The 15,359-nt window shown below is 46.1% G+C and overlaps 1 protein-coding gene across 1 annotated transcript in view; it reads right to left on the bottom strand.

Moving 5' to 3' along the window:
- Positions 1 to 296: 296 nt before the first annotated feature.
- Positions 297 to 15,359, bottom strand: part of CHSY1 (chondroitin sulfate synthase 1) — a 76,603-nt gene continuing 61,540 nt past the window's right edge. The window contains exon 3 of the mRNA XM_027879187.1: positions 297 to 3,815. Coding sequence (XP_027734988.1) covers positions 2,223 to 3,815 — 1,593 coding nt within the window. The 3' untranslated portion in view covers positions 297 to 2,222. The remainder of the gene's footprint in view (positions 3,816 to 15,359) is intronic.

Below are 15,359 nucleotides of genomic sequence, written 5' to 3' on the forward strand. Positions count from 1 at the left end.
CGCTGTGTGCCGAAATGTGATGAACAAGTTTGTTCTCCCTTTCCCCACAGCCATTAAGTTTATCCCAAAACACAACATGAGAGTTCAAAACCCTTGGAAAGACGGGAGATCCTTTAACCTGGACTTCCCAGAAGTGTGTTGTTACCTCTGTGCTGTGCCTACGCTGCATGAAACGATACGGACTGACGACGTGAGCAGCTCCAATTGCAAATAAAAAACATCTTTATTGCATCTTAGAAGCAAGTCTTAAAAAAAAAAAAAAAAAAAAAAAAAAAAAAAAAAAAAAAAAAAAAAAAAAAAAAAAAAAAAAAAAAAAAAAAAAAAAAAAAAAAAAAGAGGGGAAAATAATTCCATGCATTGAATTCAACCAAGTACCTACATCCTTGGGACTGTCACCAGAAAACGATGGACATTGTAAGATACCAACTCTACACTAGTGGCAGTTTGTACACCACACACATGTGAACAATGGTTATTATTCTACTGGCATAGCAATTGCTCTGTAAGATCCCTTCAAACATGGCAACAACCACCTAAGCATCAGCTTTTCTCTGTTCCTTCACTCGTCTCCACTTCCCAAAGAGTAGGCAAAGTGGAACGGAGGGCAATGAGATGAAATGGTGCTGGAGGACATGATAGAAAAATATATTGTTCACTGGTTTTTATTTTTTGTTTCTGCTGAGCAGGATATTTACAGGTAGGTAGGTCCCAAGAGATCATCTGCTCGGTAACAATTTCCATACACTGTCCAAGTGTCAATGTACAGGGTTCCCTTTCTGGCTTTAAGGCACTTTATTTTGTGTATTTTCTCTTACCTTGCTAGGTGTTAATTCACAGGGATCGCACTTTCCTTGTATTTGGCCTCCCCATCCCCAATTCCTCTTAGAATATCAAATAAATTCATAAGCTCACTGAAGTCATTCCAAAAATGTTAAAAGAAATTCAGGGGGGAAAAAAAAAAAAAGATTCGTGAAAAAATATTTTAGAAAGTAATCTTTGGAGATCATTTACTATAAGTATGATGTACACTACCTTACCAGTGAGAAGATGCAATACATTCCTAATATATATATATATATTTACACACACATATATATATATATAAAATATTAAAATGACTAACAGATACTCAAGGAAAGGTCAAGAATCTAAACCAATGGATATTAAATAAATTAACGGTCTAGAAGATACAGGAAAAAAAAAATAATCCCAAAACAAAACTAGTAATCAAATGTAATAATTGTTCCCATTAACATCACGTAATTGACTGAACAAAATCGATGCGATCGGGCGCAGGACACTCGGCGCAGAGGAGTTTTCCAAGTTCTTTTCAGGAATCTTGGATTGTTCGCTGCGTGCTGCCGTTTGGCTGCCAGAGATTCCCATTTCCCAGCCTCTTCCCCTCCCACACGACACTTCAGCATTTCTTGGTCGCATCGCTCAGCTCTAGGACAGCGGTTGAGGACAATTCACAGAACCCACCACGGATTCCTAAAACATTCCGTCCATATATATGGACCAAATATAAACCACAACAATTTCTACGGGGGATAACTGGATCACGGGTTGTGCTTACTTCCTTCCCTCCCTTGGAGTCGCCTGCCCATTATAAGTGGAAGTGTATTTTTAAACTGAAATAATCAGGAAATAATTAGGAACCTTCCCCCCCCCCCGCTGCGATTACCACCCTTCTCATCGCCACACCGGTATGGTTTGGTCTAAAACGCAATCTGAAAATTCATGGCTACGCTGAACCAAAGGAGCAGAATCTTTGCAGGGCAGCAGTCACACCAAAACATTTAGACACAGCGTTTTGCCGCTTGGCTTTGCACGCTCAGGTCCCAATTTACAGAATCCCAGCAATGAAGACGGCAACGGAAACGGCAGGAAACAATCTTTTGTTCATAAGGAAATTCTAATTCAAGTCAGATTTCCGCTGATTGGTCAGATAACTCTTAAACAATTATTTTTTTTTTTTTGTCTGAAGGCAAATATTGATCACAGTTTTGTTCAAGACCAAAAACACAACAACAACGACAACAACAAAAAAAAAAAAACACCCCAAGGGTCTTGTTCTTCTCGAAACGAGCGCTTTGTAAGAAAACAACGATGATTTCTAAAATATATCCTGTGTGGTCTTTTAAAAGTGAATTATCAAAAAACATTTTCCCAAAAATAAATTAGATAATTAAAAAAAAAGTCTTTTCCAGCATAGCTGGACATTAGGCTGTCCTCACTGAGCCATTAGTATTGCTGCTTTTCCCAAAATTGGGGTCATTTTTTTCAAACCATATTTCAGCCAGCTGTTGTGTGGACCCATAAGTTGAAGCTTTGGACCCCAAGCACATTTTATATTGTTTTGGATCAAGATTAGGGTCACAAAAAACAGGGTGATGCACGTGGACTACTCCAATTTCTTGGCTTCGGAAAATTTTTAAGCCAGCTTGAATGACTTTGTTAAACAGATCTACGTCTTCAAGGCCCCAACCTTGGATGGAGACATCAAAGCCACCTGCTTGAAGAAGATCACCTTTGTAAATACAGGTGATACCAAAGCCATAGTTCCTCCAGAAACCTGTTTTCTGGGTGAAGGCAAAATGATTGTCACTAGGAACCTTTCCACTATAAACAATCTTTGGATCATACTGGCTAAAAATGATGGGAAAATATACTTGTTGACCCAAAACTGTATTGGCTCTACACCGCTGGAGGAATTCTGCGGTGAACACTAAGTCAACATCACAGAAGAAAAGTAAAGACTCGTTCTGGAACTGAGAAGATCCAACTTCCAGAGCCAGTGCCCTCGAGAACTCCCCCGACACCGGCAGGACCTGCATGTCAGCCTTGGGGTACTTGGAGCGGTACTCCCTCATCAGATCGATCTGCTTCGCTTTGTCAGGGTTGGAGTTGGAGTTGAAAATCAGGACAACCAGCTTGACATTCTGGTTTGGAATGAGGCACGTCTTTTCAAAATTCCCCATGAACCTTGCGAACATGTCGAAACGCCCGGAGAGAGGAATCAGGATGTTGATCTTCTTGTCTTTGAGCTCCTTCCTCTCTGCTCTGGATCTGCTGAGCTGGAAGGGAACGAACATCTTCAGCGAGTTGGAGAGGAACGACAAGGATCCGGAGTCCTGGTTGATTTTGCTGGCCAGCTCTTTGGCGTCCATCTCCTCGTGCTCCATGAACTGGATCTTGCTGAATGTCTGCTGCAGGTACGCGTGCCTCCGGACGGGGACCGTCATCTTCTTCCCCTTGTGCTTCTTGTACAGGAGCAACAAGTCCAGAACGTACTCTGCCCCATACATGGGGTTCACCCTGCGATAGCCATACTGTATTTCCTTGAAATCTATGATCCTCCCCCGGGTCTTGGCGTTGGCGTTGATCATTTCCATGACCTGCATAATGATGTCATCCAACGCTTCGCGCTGGGATGAGTCCATTCCTCTCCGCGGGGGCTGCCCGTCGGCACCCGAATACAAATATTTTCCTGTGAGAAACTCCCACTCCAAGATCTCTTCCCGGTGGCGGGGCTGGAATCGCATGAAGGAGGGCGGCATCCCCAGCTGCAGGTCTTCTTTGTGGATTTCGGTGTTGCTGTATTTGCTCATCAGGACGATCTCCCGGTGCAGCTGCACGGTCCGGTGGCGCAGCTCCGCTATCTTGCGGCTCAGCATGTAGCTGTGAAGCCTGTACTGGTACGGGGGGTTCTTGTTGGGGTGCAGCGTTATGGCTCGGTGTATTTTGCTGTTCCTCAGGTCTCGGATGTAGCCCTTTTTGTTCTTCTCATAATTCTCGTAGAACAGCTGCTGCATCTAGAAGAGAGAGCGAGAGAGGAAAAGTTACGGTCTCGGCAGTGCGGTCCCCGTGAAAGTCAGCCCACGCAACCCCGCTGGGAGAGAATTCCTCCTCGCTTGCAGGGCCAGAAGGCTTTCTGAATAAGCTGTTCTTGGGTTTAGGCACAGGTTGTAGCAATACCAGCTGCTATTCAAGGAAATTAAGAGGATTATTCATTGTAAACTGGTGAAAGAAACATCTATCATGGATTTGGGATTAGTACAGCCCATTCTAGAGGTATCACCGTCGGGCAAACAACTGAGCAGTAAGTCGACTGTAAGCTCATTTTTTCACAACAACACACCATCACCAGGAAAAAACACCATGAAGTGTTCACTACAAAACTCCTAACTATTTGTCTGCCTCCCATTGTTTTAATAATAACAATAAAGAACAATTAAAAAAACAAATCCAGGTTTAGGCATTCAAAATCCAGGCTGCTGAATGTTTTAGTCAGGATGCCAAATACTAGTGCTGCAATGCAAAGCTACAGTTGACATTTTAAAATCCCAATAAAATGCACCTGAGATTCCTAGAGTTCCAGAAGGCAGGTAATACAGGATGCATGTGTACACTACAATAAAAACACCTTTATGGCAACTGCCATTTCAAAACGAGAAGACAGAGAGCTGAGATTAGATTTACAAGCCTTAGGAAAGCAAACAAACCAGCTTTCCTGTTTTCAGCAGCGTAGGCAGTAGCTGATATCATGAAAGAGAAATCACAATGATAAAGTGGAAAATAAGCTGGGGGAAAAAAAAAAGAAAAATGAGAAAAAAAAAACCCTCGAGGCCAAAGGCATATACCAGCTTAGGTAATGGAAATTTAAAAAGATCACGGGCTGATTCTCTGTCACAGCACAAACATCATCAACCTGCCAGAGGAGCTGGCACGGCACCTTCATTCGATATGGGACCCAATCGATGCTGCTGGCAGTAGGATCTGCTACAGGTAACACAGTCAATAAACCACAAAGGGCTGTAAAGGGCTGCAAAGATTAGCAAAGAGCTAAACCAAAAACAAGAACCAGCGAGAATGGCTCGAATATGATGGCAATTAAACTGAGCACTAAAGGGAAAATCACCGGAACAGAAACCCTCCCTTTACCAGCTGCTCAGAGGCAGCACAAGCCCTGTTTTATTAGGCCTTCGGTTGCATTTTTCCCATTATTGTGGACAGACACTGAAGCTAGGAATAAACTTACACCTGGATTTAATTGCTGCTATCTTAACACACCAGCTGTGTGCACGCTGAAAGCTGCCACTCGGCGCATCGCTGCCGACAGCTCGGGAGCAAGCTGTGCCTACTGGAAGCACGGATTTTCATCTGAACAAATGTAATTCACTGCAAAGGAGGGAGGGAGGAATTTCAGCCAGATTGAGAAAGAAAGGACATTTATTTCATGGGTCACCCCCAGCCCCCACACTCCTTCTTTCCTGCTAAAGTTCACCTTCTTCCCGCTCTCCCCCAAGTGATCCCTGCTGCGTGCCTGCTGTCTGGGAGCAATCCAGGCCAGAGGATAGATGGATCTGTACAGCAATGCAGCCAAAGGAGAACATCTTGGCCATGGCCTCTTGGCAGGCCTCAGATGAGCTGCCTGTCGAGATGTATAATATCCCTTTAGAAGTCATGCAAGATTTAAAAGCGCGCTACGGGCAGAGGTTGGCTGCTCTAATCCTACGTTCAGCCGTTATCCAAACGAAGCATGTTTTTCCACTCACCCAAAGACGTTCTTCATTTCTATCCCCATATTGTTTCCTCTACTAATAACACTCTATTTTTTGGTCACTTTGAACCTGGCTGCTGCTGTGAAGGGCTCTAGGAGACCTCCAATCACACCCACTTAGGGTCAGTCCTGTGAGCACAATTTATTACAGTGGAGAGCTCACACGGGAAGAACGAGATCAGCCCAACACTGCAGGACCCACATGGATATTTTACTGACTCCACTGATCTATCCTCTCTCAAACTACATATATAGAGAACTAGAAGCACTAAATGCACATGGCAATAATTTTACTGACCTTTTAACTACAACTAAAGGCAGAGGCTTTCCCAGGAGTATTGTGACATTAGATAAAAGTTCTTAAATCACGTCACTACGCAATTTCCACTATTTAAAGGAAAACTGACAATAGGACTTCATTTCAAATCTTGTTTTGAATTTAAAAGAAAACAAAATCAAGACCATGCAGCCTGAATGCATTTACTCCGAAATTGCTACCTAGGGCATTCTGAATTAGCTACAAGAGGAAACCATGAGAAGCAGAAAGACTTTTAGATTACACAACGAAGTTTTAATAGAATACTGATGGGTAGGAAAATGTTATGAAACTTCCCAATGGAAGTCAAGATAGGAACCCCTAGCAGATGGTCCTAAATAAAGTTAAGAAGCGTACTTTAAAACTCTGGCTTGCCCCTCAGGAGCCACTTTTCAGGTACACTGGTTAACCTTGGAACTTCTAATACTACGTCTTGCCTCTTCCAAAAACTAGCTTGCTTCAAAAACTGAACTGAAAATAAAACATATCTCAGCAAGACTTTACTGGTGCTTCAACACAAAGCAATTTACAACTGAAATGCCTATCAACAGCCACCTTGCTCCAGCCAAAAAGTGACAACTGCCCAAGCCCCACGCTCTGGCCAACCCTGCGGTGCAGCTAATGAGAAGCACCACAGTAGCCAGGCTTCTATATAATCCTATTTTTCAGAAGAATGCCTTGAAAGGCTGGCACCTTCAATATTTTTCCTGTGAAGTCCCCCCCTCTCCTACTCCAGTGTCCCTCTTGTCTCCTTGCATTCTGCAAGCTGCAGCGGGCACGGGATGTGCCAGCTTCCTGCAGCTCCAATCACCCATCTGGGAGCCAAGGTACACCGGTAGGAAACACAAAGGGCACTGGAAGGAGTAAATAAATTCCCTATGGAGAGTACAAGGACTTACAGACTATTTTTTCACAGCGACACGAAGTGTTGTACACAGAGTCCAAGTTGCCAGAGGCCAATGGGGCAATTTAACCCATCCTGGGCCCAGGAGCTGGCGGACACTGACCCAGGGCCACAGAAGCCCTGGGATGCTCATGGGCTTTCCTCCACAATAAGAAGTGGTTCTATTTTCTCGCCCACACCTACAAACTTGGAGGAAGCGAGCAGTTCCCTCCAGCTCCACCAAAATCAATTTGCTCAAATCGCTAAGGCAGCGCTACCACTGGGTTCAATCACTAACAAGGGTAATGCCCAACTATCACAAATCACTGCTAACATAATTTCTACCTTATTTGAGTCCAAAACACTATGCTAAATATTATTTATTAGCACACACCAACTTTCAACTCCACACAATACCGGAAAGCCATAAGGAAGGCAAAAAAAAAAAAAAAAATCATAATTAACTGTTGTGTGCATCATTAATAGCGGGGTGCAGGAAGGCCACAGAGAAAGTAATACCTGTAATTTATCTGCTCCTCCCACATAGCAGCCACTAATCACACACGTGGGGAGCGACACAAGCCCGGCACACGCACGTCTCCAACAGACATTACGTGCAAACCTCCCCATGCCTGTCACCAGAGTCCTGCGAGCTGAACTCTTGCAAACTCTTCTTTTAGGGAAACAGGTTCCTCTGTGATTCTTTTCAGAAAAAGAACCTTTCATGGATATTAATTTTGCAATGATTATATTCTGAGCATGCTTTATTCTAGTGCGGAGCGCTGAGAGCGTAGGGATACAAAGAAGAGCTACTCTTTATTGACCACTATTTACTCTAGACCTGTTGAAGCCTTAAAAACCCTAATGTTCCCCAAACCATTAGAGACTGAATGTTTAAACTGTGGTACAGCTGTTGTGGGCACTGCTGGCTCGTGTCCAAAAGACCAACTGAAAGGAGAGAGTGTTATGTTCTTCGTTTTAAATGAAGAAGTCTTTTGCAGGCCAAAAAAAAGTGTACTGGAGAAAATGGACTTTAAAAATAAGACCAGTTTATGCAGAAACTGGCCTGCAGCCACGGATTAGCCCCCGAGGGCTTTCTCTCACAGCTCCAGATTGTACTACCAAAGCCCAGAGAACGCAGCCCCACAAGTCTCATGAAAAGCAATCAGGGACAAGACATGTTGTATGGCAGGTTTTGAAATGCCCAAGATGGGCTTTAAATACAAAGGCAAGCTAATTAAAAGATGGTTAATGTCACCTAGTGCCGAACACCTCTGTCTGGAGGGGATGAGCATGTGGTCCCTCTCCACAGCCGGTGTGGAGCTGTCCTACTACGGGAGTGATGCGGGTGCTGGGACAGCCCTGCCCCTGCCCCACAGCTCTGCAGCCAAAACAAGGCACGATGCTCACCCCTTTCTTCTCCTTGCTCCGCCTTCCAGAGACGCAGCAGAGGTGGAGCACTGGGGGCAGGTCCTGTTGGCTGGCTGAAGTGAAATGAAAAGACCTTCTGCACCCACATCCCAAGGAACTGCATGAAATAGTATCAGCTGCACTCACAGGGCTTTGCCACTACGCAGGGATTAACCTCAACAGATCATTACTTTTCTGATTTTTATGTCACCAATACAGCCTAATTGATCAAATGTTATGCCAAGGGAAGGAACAGTGGGGCTTTGTTTACTGCTGACATCCCTATGGCGGAGGGGGAGACTTGTAGGGACCCCCTGGATACAGCTCTGGGTATTCAAGGTTCTTTCTGCTTAAATCCCGATGCTTTATGTGCAATCCCACAGCTAAACACTGACATGACTGAAGCCACTCCTTCAGAGAGTTATTATGGTGGAGACAAACACAGGGAAGTAATGGATAAACACTCATTTCCACTGAACTTGGCCACTGGTTCATGCCTGTAACCTCCCCAGTTGCCACTACAGGAAAGGATGCAGGAAACGCCACTCGGCGCTGGGAGATCAGACTTCCCTCTCAGCTGGCAAGTGAAGCCCTGAACTCCGGAGCGCGATTAAATGATGTGATTCCTCAGACAAGTTACTTCTCACACAACATCCATCATGTGCTGCTGGTTCACGTTTGCTTTGTTTCATAAAGGGGGGCAAGAAAATCATCCCGAGCAGCCAGTATTCCAAATTTCCATGGCAGATTACTAGGGAAGCAGAGGCAGATCCAGCTGTGACCTCTGGGTGCAATAACTCCAGGCATGCTCTGAAGCAAGAAGTTTATTTTGCGCAGCACAAATGCCTCCTCTTATACGATCCTAAGTAAAGCAGTGCCGGTCTCACTCAAGAGCCTTGCAGTGCCTTCTGCACAGCTCTCCTCTCCTCTCCTAAGTATTCCAGAAAGGAAGCCAACTACTAAGGCAAGTTTCGAGCACAGCAAACTCAAGGTCATTGAATTCCCAAGGAATCTGTGAATTAAGAGAGTTACTGCTGGAGTTCAAGCTTTTGTGAACCGTACCAAGTAGCTGTTTAATTAAACAACTGTTCTTCTCCCAACCCTTTCTTGTTTAAGCAAGTAAAAGAGCTTAAAAATTACTTATTCATTTACAGTTTCTCGAACCAAGTAGCCTTTAAAGTATTTCCAGCTTGGCAACAGAAAGAAGAAAACCTGCAAAAATGAATGGGTTTTCAAAACTGGCACCGGGTACCTCACCTCTGACCCTGAGCTTGACGATCTCATTACCCAAAACCTACACGTGGGAGCAGTCCAAGGCACTTGGGAACTGAGATCCTCCAGCTAGGAAGGAGAGAGCTTCCCTCCTCCTGGCCCTGCATTAAACTGAGCTTCATCCTCCTGGTCTAAATGAAGATACAGAAACCAGATAAAACAGAATGTGCCAGTTCAGGATATTTGGATTTAACTGTGCAAACCGTAGGAAAGCTGGACGTGATTGCGAGGTTTCCTTCCAAAAGGTTCTGATTTTGAAAGAAACAAAACCAAATAAAACAGCACTAAATATTAACAAATGTTCTGTGCTACGGCTATTAAGGAATCAGAACATCATAGGTGCTAATGACTAATTGTCATTGTGATTGCCTGAGAAAGTACTCCCAAAAGCTGCTTCTAGCATAATTTCCAAATTACGAGTTCTGGTGCAAACTGCTGCGCTGCACAAGGCTCGCCCCTTGCTCAAGGCTTCGACCCATGGGGCAAATGATTCAGCTTTCCCTCTCCAGCCTCTGTCCCAGATCCAAACAAAACCAGGGATACAGTGACTCGCCGCTGATTTGTTCATTTAAGGGCCAGACTCAGGGATGATGGCAAATTACTCGCCCATCGAATATACTGCCTCAGGATTTCTTTCCCTTGTTGTCAACTCCGCACTTTTACTCCGCAGTACAGGCAGAGCACAAGAAAACTTGGTTTTCATTATGAATTTCAACAGGCCCATGGAAGACAGAGCCACAGCCTTGGAAGTCTGTATCTGCTTTTTCTCATGCAAAGTGTTAAGATTCCAGAGGAGCAGCAGATGACCCTTGGAGGGTAGTTTCTTGGAGGTGATGAGCAGAAAGCTTCTGGCACCCTGGTCAATATTTTTCTGGATGCTAAAAGCAGAGCTAGAGGGATGCAGTCTCCTCCGAGCAGGGACTACAGAAGAGAAGACCCCTCCTGGACTGCTGTGGGATTTTCCACCATGTGTTTTCAAGAAGCACTAATGTAATCATTTAGAAATACTTCTGTTCATGGAATTCAAAGATTCCTATTTGGGAGCTACTTTCCACATCCAATGGTTTTGTAGGAGTTGAGAGCCATGATGGATGATGAGCCTCTTTGGTCCACTTGGCAAGGCCACCACAAGCTGCTGCTTTACATGGGGATGGAGAAGAAACCCTCTGCTTGGTGAAACTTCAGCTGCAGCCCAGGCACCCACTCACCACCTCAACATCAGAAATCAAGCCAGAGCAGTGCAGCCTCTCTGCCAGATTGGAAGGGGACAGCAGTGATCCTGCATCACACACCAGGTCTCCAGGTCTCTGCCAACACCAGGTTCTGCAGGAAGCCTGGGGGAAGGACTGGCTCCAGTGGGTCTGTCTGCAGGATCCATCCCTTTCAGCCTTGCCCACATGTGCCCACCAGCACAGCTTCCTTTAGCTGCAGGACATCTCAGGAGCCCCCATCCCTGAGGAGGAACATGGAGCCCTCCATGGAAAAAATGCCACAATAACAGAACCAAAGGACAGGACTGGAACAGTCACACCAGCGCAGAGCTCTGAGTCTCTCTTGAGCCTTCACAGGAGATGACTGTGAATTTAATTAGGCAAAGATTCAGGCCTCACAATAGCAACTGCTGCAGTTCTTGCCTGCGTGTAAAAAGGTGGGGGTGTATTTTCAAAACCAGACTCATTTCAAAGACGTTCATCGCTTCCGGCTTAAGCAGAACCATTTTAGAAGAAGAGGGACACAGCCCCCTTTTTCATGGCAACAGGCCATGCTTGCTGTTTCTGATTCCTTGAAAAGACTTGTGTCAGGAATATATCTTTTGGAAAGGGGCGAGAGGAGAGCTGGGAATGCTGAATAAAGTCCCCACCACAGGTTTGAAGGTGCGGCCCTTCAAACCCATGGTGCCAGGGCAGCCTTGAAGTGACAGAGCCTCTTCCACAACGGCATTTATAAATCCATTTGCTTTACGTTTTCCTAAGAACTGATGGTAAAAGTGTGGGTTTTTTTGGCCAGTTCTATCAGTATCAGCTAATGAAAATTGACAGAAAACTGGAAATATTTAAGATTTCTAATCTCTCTGTTAGTGAACCCTCCTCCCAGCTGCCACAACAGCTGCTCCGTGGGGGGCTGCTGTGCTGTGCCTCTGCCAGGAGAGCAGCTGGAAGAAGGGATGCTGTTTAGGATGCACTCTTGAAACCTCAGCCCTTTCCAAACTGGTGGTGGCCTGTCCCTAGGAGGTGGCAGCTGCACACCACTTCATTCTGGCGAGGGTATCTGAAAAACAGAGCAGGCCAGCACTCAAACACACTCCGAGAGTGGGCTCACTCCACCCGCTTGGCCTCGCTGGATCAACACTCAGCTCTTCTTGTGTCTCACTGGTGTCACCTGGTTTGGCACAGCACAAGGGACAAGGTGGTGATGAACTGCTGCAGTGTCAACTGCAAGTCCCCCAGGCTTGGATTTCCATGAGTGCTCCAACATGGTGCTCCCTAACTGCTCTTTCCAGGGTCATGCTGAAGACATCCTTTGTTGGCCACTGCTGAAGGCTGCCCCGCTCCCAGCAGGAGGGGATCCGGCAGCACGAGGCAAGGCTGCGTTCCCTGCCCAGGTCCAGAGTCAGCAGGACACCCCTCCCAGGCACCCAGCAATTAAAGGAGAACTTACTTCACGATCATCTGGGTGGTTCTCCTAAATCAAGTTGGATTTAAAAGAATATCTCCTTTTATTCCTGTTGGTAGGAAATCAGAACAAGCTATGGCGTTCCTTACAGACTCCCACAGAGCTGGTGCCCAACAGTTTGTGACGCAGGCAGATGGTTTCCCGCCTCCTCTCTCACCAGCCCGCGAGCTCAGAGCGGTTCTTCATCTTCCAAAATGGTTTTTTCAGCCAGAGCCACCATTTCTGGAGCTGGTTTGAAGACTGTCTCCGAGGGCCTGGACTCAATCACCAGCTGGTTTCACACGGTCAGCAGCGCAGGATGACAGCTTCCAGGGCTCACCAAAGATGCACAGCATTGTTCTCAAGCATGGGGATTAAACGAGTGCTCTTTTTTTCTTCTTTTTTTTTTTTCTTTTTTTTTTTTCCCCACCAAAAGAATTGTTTAGTAATTGCTCAGAGGAGGGGAGGGAAAATAAAGTCGCAAACCCTTGTTTTATGTGGAGAAGCCACATGTTTCAGTCAGCCCACGAGGATGCACAGCTGAGCCCTGGCCCGGGGATAACAGAGCTTTAGAAGGCAGCGATGGTGACGAGCACCGTGCGGTAACGCCGCTGCTGCAGACAGAATTTCCACAGGGGAGATGCCACGATTGCGAAAGCCTTTCTCCAGTGCTTGTGTCACCACCGTGCAGGACTTAAAGCCTGCCTGCTACCCTGAGGTTAAAAGCAAAACCTGCCCTTTGTCTCATCGCTGGAAAACATGTGTACATCATCCCAGCGTAGACGTGGCACTGCCAAAACCATTCCATGACAAGGTCTCTGCCTCAGAGAGCTCTGCCATCTAAATGATGTGCAATACCAAGCAGTTTGGGGATAAAAGATACAGCTCCTTGATCAATGGAGGATCAGCTGAGGAGGTTTGCCCTCTGCTGATTATCAGAGGGCTGATAATCTCTCAAGAATCTGACTTTCATGCCCTGTCAGCCAAAATTCCTATAAATTGTGCATTAATAGCTTTAACTAGAAGCTGAAGCACAAGGGATAATATATTTAAAATTAGGTGCTTTTTAGGAGAAAGCAGTGATTTACTAATGCAAACTAAAGCCTCACTTGGATAGGGTTGGCAAGGTAGGTGCAGACTTAACACCCCAGAAAGAAGAGAAAAATGGTGAAAGAAGGGAAAAGGGATGAAAGAAGAGAAAAGGTTGCAAGAAAAGGAAAAGCACAGCTGCACGTGCACAGGACCAACCCTTTCCTCTGCAGTTTCATATATGCTCTGAACTAGAAGAAAGGCAACAACTTTCTAGGCAGCCACAGCTTTTTATTGTCCTCCTGTCAATGGAACAACTTTCTCATTATTAAAACGAGCTGTCAGGCAGACTGGCATTTCCCTCCTTGCCGTGTCCAAGTCAGCCCGTTCGTTCAAATATGGTTAAAGATTTCACATAGTGTTGCTGGCTAACTGTATATGGTCTGAGGTTTTCTGGAAGTTTGCTGTCTGGCACAGCTTGGAAAAGTAACAAGCAGAGTTGCTCTGCAGTGCTCTGTAACCAAGTGCCTCTTGCATTACACACAGTCTGTCAGAGCGAGGGGTTCACCTCCACACGGGTGTTTAAGCCTTGCTGGTGTTCACCATCCATCATCCAGCTCTGACAAAAAGAATATTCAGCCGCTGCTTTTGTAACGCTCCAAATTAAAACAGGAGATGTGGATCCTGATAAATGCAGTTATGCTGAATGTAAATGCATTAGCCACTAGAAATGGAAAGGGAAAAAAAAACACTGCCTCAAACATTCCCCAGCCTGGGGAATGATTTGTTACTCACACAACACGCCGAACTCTCTTCTGAACATTAGCCATACATGCGAGGAGTTTTTCAGTCCTTTTGTAGGGTTTTCTTTGTTCCTCTGCTTCCAACCTGGAGGACAATTCAATCTGCTGGCTGCAACCAAGTTGCTGCAGGTGCAGTTTTGGGAGAGGGGACCTGGCTCCAAAACTTGTGCTCATTACCTGCAGCCACCCTGGCTTGGTCCCTCCATCCCTCAGCTGCCAGACTGCAGGCTCCAAGTCTCAGTGTGCACCCAACTGGTGTTTCCTTTCCCTCTCCCTTGACCATTGCAGTCCTTCCAGATTTGGAAACCAGGGCATCTTGAAGGAATTTATCATTTTCACTGGTGGCTTTCCTATACCCCACTGACAGTTTTCACTCATCTGGGAGACAGGGGCAATGGGAGATCTTCTGGCTGGTTTGCCTGCCGGGTCAAGGTCCCGTTGCCTCAGGAAACCTTCTGGGTGCTCAGTGCTGCTGAGCACAATGGAAAAGGGCAGGGAGGGAGGAAAAGCCATTGCTGAGAAAGCAGAAGAGCTTTAGCCAACAGATGGAGAAGGCCAGTGGAGTTTGCAGCTTCCTTCACCAGACAGCAATGCCTTGCCTTCTTATGACCCATTTTTTAGCTGCTGATCAAGAACATTTCAGGGATTTGACTCATGAATAGCAAATGACTTGTGCTGGGTTTGCCAGAAAGCCTTCTCCTTGCTGCAGGAAGGCTGGGCTGCTTTGAAGTAGCTCCCGAACCAAGACAATTTACAGCCTGACAGCTTTTAAAGCTGCATTGAAACGGGCGCTCGTGTCCTCGGGGTGTTATAAATCGCCGCGGTTCAGAGGCAGGCGGGCACCGGCCCGGGAGGGCAGGGTGCATGGATGGGGACTGTGTTCCTCTGCTGTCCCACAAAGGCACATCCACGAGGGAGCCAGAGCCCTTCAATGGGGCTTTCAGAGGGACACACAGGACTACTTTCTGCTGCATTTTCCTCAGTACTCTTCTGAGATATACTTGTGTCATCTGAACTGCAGGTTGTTCCCGAGCTCAGAGCGGTTTTGAGCTGGAGCTAATAAGGGTTCTGAAGTGCACCCCACGAGCAAATAGGTGCTCCCAACTCACAGTCTACAGCAGGCTTGGAAACCACCACCGAGAGCAAGTTTTGAGAACAGGCCAGGCAGGAGGCAGAGGGATCCACTGATGACTCAGCCCCGGGGGCTGCACCTTGTGTCAGAAACAAAGCGGGCACTGACACTCTATTTGAGTCTTAAAAATAGCAGCACTGTTCAACACAACTCATCTAGCAGGAAGGTACCCCGAGAACTCAGAGTGGGAGGAAGGTTCTCGCCTCACTCAAGGGCGTGTGTCAAGGACGTCTGTCAGTCATCACTCTACAGCAACAACCTGGTTTGAGACGCCCAATCCAGCGTTAACAGGACTTTCC

This window comes from Empidonax traillii, unplaced genomic scaffold, assembly GCF_003031625.1.
Source record: "Empidonax traillii isolate 1590-97213 ecotype Southwest subspecies unplaced genomic scaffold, ASM303162v1 scaffold52:size1600334, whole genome shotgun sequence".
Lineage (NCBI taxonomy): Eukaryota > Metazoa > Chordata > Aves > Passeriformes > Tyrannidae > Empidonax > Empidonax traillii.